The sequence below is a fragment of the Desmodus rotundus genome, chromosome 5 (genome assembly GCF_022682495.2).
Source record: "Desmodus rotundus isolate HL8 chromosome 5, HLdesRot8A.1, whole genome shotgun sequence".
NCBI classification, from domain to species: domain Eukaryota; kingdom Metazoa; phylum Chordata; class Mammalia; order Chiroptera; family Phyllostomidae; genus Desmodus; species Desmodus rotundus.
In genome coordinates, this window is record NC_071391.1 from 44300598 (window position 1) to 44310613 (window position 10016).

The 10016-nt window shown below is 37.5% G+C and overlaps 1 protein-coding gene across 2 annotated transcripts; it reads left to right on the forward strand.

The window, feature by feature from the left end:
- Positions 1–1503: 1503 nt before the first annotated feature.
- Positions 1504–6927, forward strand: LOC112317629 (olfactory receptor 51B2-like). 2 transcript variants are annotated; one of them, XM_024574709.3, is made up of 2 exons: positions 1504–1560; positions 5980–6927. In XM_024574709.3, exon 2 carries the CDS (start codon positions 5989–5991, stop codon positions 6925–6927), a length of 939 nt encoding a protein of 312 aa, XP_024430477.2. In that variant the 5' UTR covers positions 1504–1560; positions 5980–5988. The 2 variants fall into 2 exon arrangements, with proteins under 2 accessions (XP_024430477.2, XP_045039523.2); XM_045183588.2 differs by lacking the exon at positions 1504–1560 and adding an exon at positions 1757–1830.
- Positions 6928–10016: the final 3089 nt, after the last annotated feature.

Genomic DNA, 10016 nt, shown 5'->3' on the forward strand with positions numbered 1-10016 from the left:
ATGCAGCAGTGATTCTATATTTTACAGGCAGTGCCGCAGGAAATATGAAGGCAACGAACATGGTTTGGGGCGATGTGTTCATTACAGAGCCATATGTAAATGGCTGCTTCATGAAAAGCTAGACACTGTTGGTGCTTTGCCCACTTCCTCCAAGGCTCCCAAACCTGCTGGCTTTGAGTGCTGATGGATAAAGACTAACAGCTGTTCCTGTTCTCTAGAGACTTGTCCTCTGCCTCACTAGGAAGTTATTCTAACCGTGGCACATCATGCAAATGAATTCCCATTTGTTCTAGGGAAAGTAGTGTTGCCAGGAATGGTGTTGCACATAAGGGACAGGAGAGTTATGTAGGTGAGAGGCTAAATCTACCTTCTGATATATGAGAGGACAGCTTGGAAAATTTGTAGATTATCCAGGTGCTTCTTATTTCCATCTTATTTTGAGTTCAAAATATGGCTCTTCCAAATTGTCACCCTTAAATTTGTACTTAGCACAAAGAGTTTTCAGACACAAAGACATTCAGACTCAAATCATTTCCACAGAGTATCCCTTAAAAATGACTTTCCAAATCCTACTGAGTTTCAGAAAGATGTATGAGCAGAGGGGAGTTCAGGAGGAATTTAACTGAATTTAAAATGTCAAAAGCCAAAATTTGACCTACGTGGTTGACCACATTGCATATACTCTCATTTTAAAGCCTCACAGTTGGATTAGGCTGCAGGATAAATTTAGGAGACAAAACCCAGACAAGACAGCAGTCCCTGAGATCTGTGTCTCTGCCAGAATAGGAATATTTCTGCTCAATTACAAATTATTAATTATTAATCAATGACTTCACCTTACTATAAGATACTTAAAGTGAAAGATTTTTTACTTGACTTGAATTGTTCTAGCAGCCAGAACTGTGACCTCTGGGTGAGAATGACTAAGAGACAGATGAAAAGCTCACAGTTTGAATTTATTAGCAATTGCACTCATTTGTGAAAAAAAAATCACTTCAAGAATACGTATGTTAAATACTGTAATGAGTGATCTCATTTGAAACCAAGGAAAGGTGTCAGGAAATGATCAAGCTTCATCTAAATTTAGTGAGTTTACTTGCTCCAGGATTCAAAAATAACAAAGTCAAATGTAGTTTTGACGGTATATTCTCTTTTGAGATGGAAATCCAAAAGGAGAAAGATAATTTGCAGCATAAATTCCATCTCTTAGATGAAGCTACAATTCTGTTTTCTGTCTGCAATGAAACTGTAGGGATACAAGACACCAGCTCTAGGGGCTCCCATCCTTCCCCTAAAGAGGCCAGGAAACGATATCCCAGCAGCCTAATTATCTACAGCCATAGGGACCCTGGGGAATCATTTTTCTATACAAGTAACTTCACCAATTAATAATGTTAGCAGTCTTCATAAGTATCATATTTTTTGGACTGTAAGACATAGTGGACCATAAGACACACCTAGGTTTTAGAGAAGGAAGATAGGAAAAAAATTTTGAAGCAAAAAATGTGGTCCTGCCCTTCCCTCTTGTGAACCAGCTCCGCCACCGCCTCAGCAAGCCAGGTAAGTCTACATTTGGACTATGAGACACACTCCCATTTCCCTCCCAAATCTGGGGGGTGGGGTGGGAATGTGCATCTTATAGTCTGAAAAATACAGTAATATTCACACTACATTCTACATCAAGATCCAGCAGTTTCTTCTCCCCTTAATTCCTGATGCCCAGGTAAGTCTCTGGTTACCATGGGAGAATGGAATGGAGATAAATGAATGCAAGATAAAGATGACTGCTCTTCTTGGACTCCTCTTCCTCCATGCAGATGTTGCAAGAAGGTAAATAGAAAACTGAACAAAGCTGTTATTTGTCCCTATGGATTCTGTCCACTGTAACAGATAGCAATATAAAAGTTTGACTTCCTAGAAAATACTGATTCTCAGAAACAAACAATGGTTGTGTGTGTGTGTGTGTGTGTGTGTGTGTGTTTGGTCATGAGTGGTTACTTGAAGAATCAAGAGAACCAGGCTGCTAGCAAACTTTCTGGTTAGCTCAGAGATAACCAGAATAACTTTCCTATGACACACATATTTTTGAAAGAGGCAGGAAGCAGAGAGAGACTGGTGTTGAGAGTGAGTGTGCAGGGCCGGGTCACCATGATGCCTGTAAGACTGCATTAGGTTTTTCCTTCCTCTAGGTTCTGTTCTTTGTGTTCAGTACGCTTTCTCTCATATCTTTCTATGTGCTATTTCTGCTCTCTCTTTCCTCTCCTTTGTGCCTTTTGCCTTTAGTGATTTGGCTAATTCTCAGTTATAGGACAAAACTGTGTTCGTATGTTCTTACCCCAATGCCTATCCTTGAGTGGCTATTTCCTAAAAGCTTGGAACTGATCATTGTTTAAGAACTCCAGTGGGTAAGACAAAGTCAGGACTGATTAGTCAATCATATCCACAGCTGGGGAAAAATTGGAGTCAGGAGGGCCTGATGGTAGCACATATATAGGTATTTGGTGAGTTACTGGGGACTCTTAACTGGACATTGTATGAAAAGACAGTGTGTGGATCAGACAGCTTACATATCAGACAATTATGCATTGCAAAGTATTATTAGCAGGTCAATGCTGTTACATAAATCATTGTAACCATTAGCATACCAGCCAGGCGGGGCATCAGCATATTGATAATAATGTAATTAAATTTTATAAAGAGTCAGTATGTCAAAATCTGTCATTTCTTCTAGGAGAATTACTGTTCAGTACAGCAGTTGGGAAGATATGCGATGCTAGTGTTGGAGTGAGAGTGCATGCTTGTTTCAATCTGAATGAGTCAATTGAGACACTAGGTCTGAGAGACTGGTAATAGAAACATGAAAGACAAAACATTTCGTGTGAAGTTTTGTGTTGAAACTTGGGTGGTACAGGAAATATATCTGGTACTTAGGGGGAAAAGGTAAAGTGAAGGATAAGATTGTAATAAATCCAGTAAGAGTGTAATGGGTATAAAAAGGAGGCAGTGGGAGAATGAAAGGATGCAGATGACATACAGTTGAAACTGAGGTGCATGATCAAAAGAGGCAGAAATAATCAGAGGTACCAAGCCAAAGTCACCCAAAATTAGCTGAACCATGGGTATGAATGAAAAACAAGTTTGTATTGTTGTAGCCATTGAAGCTGTATTGGGGTTTTCCATGTGGAAATTTTGTGGCAATAGCTAATGACATAATAACTAACTCACATAAACTAAGTATCAGTGTATTATTAGTAGTAAGATATGAATAATAGCAACTCCTACTGCTGTATTTTTCTATTACTGTGTAATGAATAACCAAAAACAGTGCAGCTTAAATCAACACTCATTTATATTAGCACAGCTCTGTCGGCCAGAAGTTTAGTCAGCTTGAGTGGGTTCTCTTTTTAGGCCCTCTGTTTAAGCCCAAAATGAAAGTGATGGTTGTTCTGGGCTCTTAGATGAAGGGTCTAGAGAAGAATCCATTTCCCAAGTCATACATATTGTTGGCAGAACTCAGTTTCTTGTAGCAGTAAGTCTCAGGTCCCTGCCTTTTCTAGAATGTAATAGAATTAGAATCGTGCCACATGGCGTCTTTTCCCATAGGCTTCTTTCAGTTGGTAAGATCCACATAAGTTTACTTCATGCTTTTTCATGGCTTGATAGTGCTGGGTAATATTCCACTGTTTAGATGTGCTACAGTTTATTTTTTTAAAGATTTTATTTATTTATTTTTTAGAGAGGGGTAGGGAGAGAGAAAGAGAGCAAGCAAAACATCAATGTGTGGTGGCTTCTCACACACCCCCTACTGGAGACCTGGCCTGCAACCCAGGCATGTGCCCTAGGCCAGGAATTAAACTGGAAACCCTTTGATTCACAGGCCAGTACTCAACCACTGAGCCACACCACACAGGGCTGATGTGCCACAGTTTATTTATCCACTCATCTAATGAAGGACATCTTGTTTGCTTCCAGGTTTTGACATGTGTAGATGTAAATTTTCAACTCCTTTGTGTAAATACCAAGAAATGCAATTGTGACATTGTATGTAAGAGAATGTTTAGTTTTGTATGAAGCTGCTAAACTGTCTTCCAAAGTGACTGTATCCTTTTGCAGTCCCACCAGCAATGTACGAGAGTTCCTCTTGCTCCACATTCTCACCTGTGTTTGGTACTGTCAATAGATGGGATTTTTGACCTTTCCAATAAGTGTGTAAATATCTGTTTTTTTACCACTATATGCCCTGTATTTAGCACAAAACTATGAGATTTTAGTAAGCAAGAAATAACCGATGACTAATAGAGGCAAATCTGATTGCCTTTAGTTAAATTTTAGTAACTGAAAAAAATAAAAGAGTCAGTCATTACCGTGTTATTAACAATAGCCAAGATCTGGAAACAGCCCAAGTGCCAATGAGTGGATAAAAAAGCTGTGGTACATTTTTTTTACAGCAGCATGGATGGGCCTGGAGAGTGTTATGCTAAGTGAAATAAGAAAGTCAGAGAAAGACAAGTACCATATGATCTACTTATATGGGGAATCCAATGAACAAAATAAACTGATGACAAAATAGAAACAAAGGTACAGATGCAGGGAGCAGACTGACATTTGTCAGAGGGGATGGATTGGGGAACTGGATGAAAGAAGGTGAAGGAATTTAGCAAAGACACAGAGTGGCAATAGCCAGTGGGAATGGGGGGTGGGGGGGTGGGGAAAGGAAGGGAAAATAGGGATGGAAAGAGATTTTACTAGGAGCCACAGACACACAATGCAGTGTGCAGATGATGTTTTGTTGAGTTGTACACCTAAAACCTGTGCGGTTTTGTGAACCATTGTCACCCTAATAAATCCATTTTTTCCTTTTTATTGTTGTTTAATTACAGCTGTCCCAATTCCCCCCCTCACTGCCCTCTCTTGCCCCCTCAACTCCCATCCCCACCCCATTGTCCATGTCCATGGGTCCTTTATACATGTCACTATAAAGCCGATTTTAAAAGAAAATGAAGAAAAAGTCACTTTCAAGTTTCCCAATTCTGTATTCTGAAGCCAAATGCAATACTTCCTTGAAGCAGAAAGTTGTAAATTCCATAAAGTTTAGTAATATAAAAATCCCATGAAGTCAGACAATATTTGAAGGGGCTCTGAGTGGGGTGGTCCTGTGGAATCACATAATAATTTAACCACAGAGAGTATTATAATGTGAGATTCAATTCAAATAAAGATGTCACAAACCAGAGAAACCTTATTTTTTGTTCTTAAAAGATCATGAAGTTTGTACCCGTAATGCTTATTTTTGTAGGTACCATCAACTTCTATTTATTTTAAATAAGTGAACACATAATATGAATGGTGAATCCAAAATGAAAGGACCAAATTCTTTTCTATGATGTGAAACATGTTTACAATAGAGATGAGAAGAGACTAGAAGACAGAGCTAGAACTAGGACCTTGGATTTCAGTTGAGATCTGGTCAGACATTTGGTTAAGCATTAGCACAGGATTCTGACCAAGATAAGGAGGGATTAGGAAACACTGGAGCTAGAGAACTTGGATGAGAAATTTATGGAGGGTTACAAGATGAGCACAATTCTATACAAAGGCTGTGATTTCTTATTTTTTAATGATATGGCAAATATAATTTTATAGTCTAGAGGTGTATTATCCAATATTGTAGCCTGTGCTTAGCCTGACTTAGAACATTCTACAAGTGTAAACTAAATACTGGATTTTGAAGCATTAGTAGATTAAAATATAAAATACATCATTCATGATTTTATACTGATTACATTGGAAATGATAATATTTTGGATATAGCAGATTAAATAAAATACACTATTAAAAGTATCCGTCACTCTCCCTATATTACCTTTGTTAAATGGAACTATTAGAACATGTAAAATCACATGTGTGGCTTAAATTGTATCTCTACTGGACAAGACTAATTTAGAAAGACCTTATTTTTGTTTGTTTGTTTCAACACAGGAGTCCACCATGTGGTCCAATATCAGTGCTGGCCCTTTTCTACTGACTGGCTTCCCAGGTCTGGAGATGTTTCATCCTTGGATTTCCATCGCCTTCTTTGTTATCTATATCTCCATACTCTTTGGCAACGGCACCCTCCTCTTTCTTATCAGAGAAGACCACACTCTTCATGAGCCTATGTACTACTTTCTGGCTATTCTGGGAGCCACAGACCTTGGTGTGACTTTGACAACAATGCCCACCGTGCTTGGTGTTCTGTGGCTGGATCACAGGGATATCAGCCATGGAGCCTGCTATTTCCAGGCCTATCTAATCCATTCACTGTCAATCGTGGAGTCTGGAGTCCTGCTCGTCATGGCCTACGATCGTTTCATTGCCATCCGCAGTCCCCTAAGATACACTTCCATTCTCACCAATGCTAACGTAGTGAAGATAGGACTGGGAGTTCTTATGAGAGGATTTATACTTATTGTGCCCATAATCATCACCCTCTCTAGATTCCCCTACTGCAGATCCCATGTCCTCTCCCATGCCTTCTGCTTGCACCAAGATGTGATCAAACTAGCCTGTGCTGACATTACCTTCAATAGACTCTATCCTATAGCCCTGGTCTCATTAACTGGCTTCTTGGACTCCATGCTTATCCTTATCTCTTATATCCTAATCCTCAAGACTGTTATGGGAATTGCTTCGCGTAAGGAGCAGGCAAAGGCTCTAAACACTTGTGTTTCCCATATTAGCTGTGTTCTGGTTTTTTATGTCACTGTGACTGGGCTAACACTCATTCATCGCTTTGGAAAATATGTGCCCCAGGTCGTGCATATTATCATGAGCTATGTCTACTTTCTCTTTCCCCCATGTATGAATCCAATAATCTATAGTATTAAGACCAAGCAGATCCAGAATGGTATCAATCGCCTTCTCTCTTTCCATAGAACTAGACCCTGATATATTTACTCAGGAGGTTCTCCCCATGGAAATATGAGTTTCTTGGTAGAATGAACTATATGGTGCCAATGTGTCTTAGAATCAAAAGAACTAGCCTTCCCATCATTTAAAAGACACAGGGCTACTTCTCTGATTTTGAGCCTCTTGCCTCATCACATCACCAATGACATTGACCTTAGTTCTTTGGCACTGCTTGGTAGATTGATTTGTTTCTTTCTGTCATTTTCTGCTCTGGCAGGATCACTTAGCTTAATGGTTACCAATGATACTTCAAGTTATTACAGAGTCTATACAAAGAAATGAGAATGAGATAACTTGAGAGAGTTGCTAGCACTGTGTGGAAACCAGTGGAAATATTAGCTCTGTGCTTTTCAGTGCCTCAGAGGTGATGAAGTGTTTTAGACAACAACCCCTGGTACTGCACGGCATTAGAGTGGATCAGAAATAGATGAGAGTAGGGTATTCAGATGAAGAGAGGTTTTGTGGCCATGAGATGCCAGCATGAATAGATGCCCACCAAGGATTAGTGAGAAGACTTTGAGTTGATAATATCTATTTTCTTCCAACTAATGAGATGAAGACTCCAAATCACCTATAATAAAGTTCCATGTCTTGCACACCTGAAATTTTGTTTTCTGTTCTGCAATTCATACCCTCTACACATGCTTAATGACAAAGTGATGCAAGTTATAAAAAAGTGATACAAGTTATAATAATATGTTTGCAGAGGCAATATTTTATCTTTTCTCCCCTAGAATGAGGGTGTGATAATAAACTGCCTCCAGGAAATAGTATAATTTTATAGTTTTGAAATACGTAAGGTATTTAAGGAAAGGTAACTTAGAGCCTCTCATACATTTTATTCCTTGTAGAAGTCAACATGACCAGCATCTGCACATCGGCCATACATGAAGAAAAGTTATGTTTTATTAGTTCATAAAGAGGTAAGGAGGGTTAGGGAGAATTTTGCACTTTAAGCAAAATTATAGAAAATGTGTCCACAAATGAAATGCCAATATATTCAGTCAACAATTATTCCAGCCCTGGCTGGTGTGGCTCAGTTGGCAGGAGGACCATCCCATAACCAAAAGGTTGCAGGTTCCATCCCCAGTCGGGGCACATTTGGGAGGCAACCAATTGATGCTTCTGTCTTGCACTGATGCATCGATGTTTCTCTTTCTCCCTTCCTCTCTCTTCCTCTCTCTCTAAAAGCAATGAAAACAAGTCTTTGGGTGAGGATACAAAATAAAAAAAGGAAAAGAAAAATTAGCCCATGACATTTTTTTTAATTTGAGAAGATATATGTCCCTATATGATATCAGGATCCCTGGGGTGATTTTCTATATTCCATAACCAAAAGAATTTATTTAGAATTTATTTCTCCATTGAAAATGGTTATTTACAAAAAAAAAAAACCTTTGAAAACTATTGACTTGGATCTCTCTCACAGTTGTCTGATATCGTTCTTAATTCACCTAATTTTTTCTCATTTTAAGTTTCCTACTGATTTGATGAGAGAGAACAGTGAGTAGATCAATTGACATGTGTAATCCAGTTGGTTTGAAAAAACTTAAAAGAAGAATATATGGAAGAGCTTAAAAGCAAGAGAAAATGTGCACCTAAAAATTTGTCAGGGAACATGATTAAGTCTAAGATAACACTTGTATCTAATTGAGTGATATCGGGGAGGAATAAAAGACAAACCATGAAATAGACAAAGTAATTCTATATTGATAAACTATTTTAAAAAGATGTAACAGTCATGATCTTTATTTTAGTATTATCAAAATATGTGAACAAAATTATCTAAGAAATGTAAGAAAATAGTCGGAGAAATGGAATCAATTCTAATTACTATATTATTATGTATAAAATTATATTCTTTCACAATATATATTTTTACCCCAAATATCCCTAGATAAAAGGAATAGTTTACATTAGACATAAAAAGCATCCAATTATACTTAAAAAGGATAAAAATTGTAATCATTTTTATACCTTTGGATAGAGTAAATTTCCTTGTCAAATTATACTTAGGAAATAAAGAAAATTAGTGAAACAACATGGCATAGTGTGGTAGAAAGAATGTGGCCTTTGAAAAAAAAACACTTCTGTCACTTAGGTGATCTTGAACAAGTCGTTTAATTTCTGAGCCTCAGTTATCTCATCTATCAACCCAGAATAACAAAATGCACCTGGTAAGAATCTTCCTCTGAGGAGTTGAGGAAACACATATTACTACTGGCACTCGTATGTTCTATTAATTATATCATACTATCACCACTAATATCAGCAAAGACAAATATTTTAAAAATTTGAACTGCCAAAATAATTAGGAGCGAAGAATATTCAGCCAGTAGAAAACTATTAAATATATGATGATCCTTTTATATGATGAAATAGAGAGCTAATAAAAATAATGTTATGATGTACACCTGAAACAAAAACAAATAATATTGAATGAAAACTGTAATTTAAGAATAAAGAAAGAATAACATCATTAGAAGTTTTAAATAGCCTTTGAAAATTATTGTGTTGCTTCTGGCTCTCTCAGTTCCCCCCACTACAAAATTCTCCCACAACACCAGGCACTCAGCCTGCTGACACTTGTATTCTGATTGCTCCTTGTCTTAACTCACCATTAAGTAATGGTAATATGTTATTATTCAGTTCTTTAGAAACCTTCATGTCAATTTTTTAACTTGTTTTAAATCTATCTCAGACATTTCCTTCTTCTATATTTTTCTGAGAAAACATAACAAAACAAAGCAAAATTACCCCTGATTAGGCTCTTAACATTTTCCAGGCATTGTGCCAACAATTGTGTGAATTAATTAATACAATCTTTATCATCATTCTTAGTAGTATTTATTTAACCCTAGCAATAATCCTTTCAACAAATTCTATCATCTCAATTTTGGAGATGAGGAAGCTGAAGTACTGACTGTTTAAAAACATTGGACCTGTAAGAAGTAGAGTTAGAGTTCACACTTGGGCAGACTGGCTCTAGAGCCCAAGCTCTTAACAACCAATTCTAGTAATTTGAAACAAAGTTTCCAATCTAATCAAATTTAATCTGATTACTGATC

Bases quoted from the DNA above. Each gene is read 5' to 3' on its own strand.
- LOC112317629 (XM_045183588.2), top strand. From the start codon at position 1,768: ATGCAAGATAAAGATGACTGCTCTTCTTGGACTCCTCTTCCTCCATGC. The intron at 1,831-5,979 runs GTAAATAGAAAA...GTTTCAACACAG, and splicing joins CATGCAGATGTTGCAAGAAG to GAGTCCACCATGTGGTCCAA.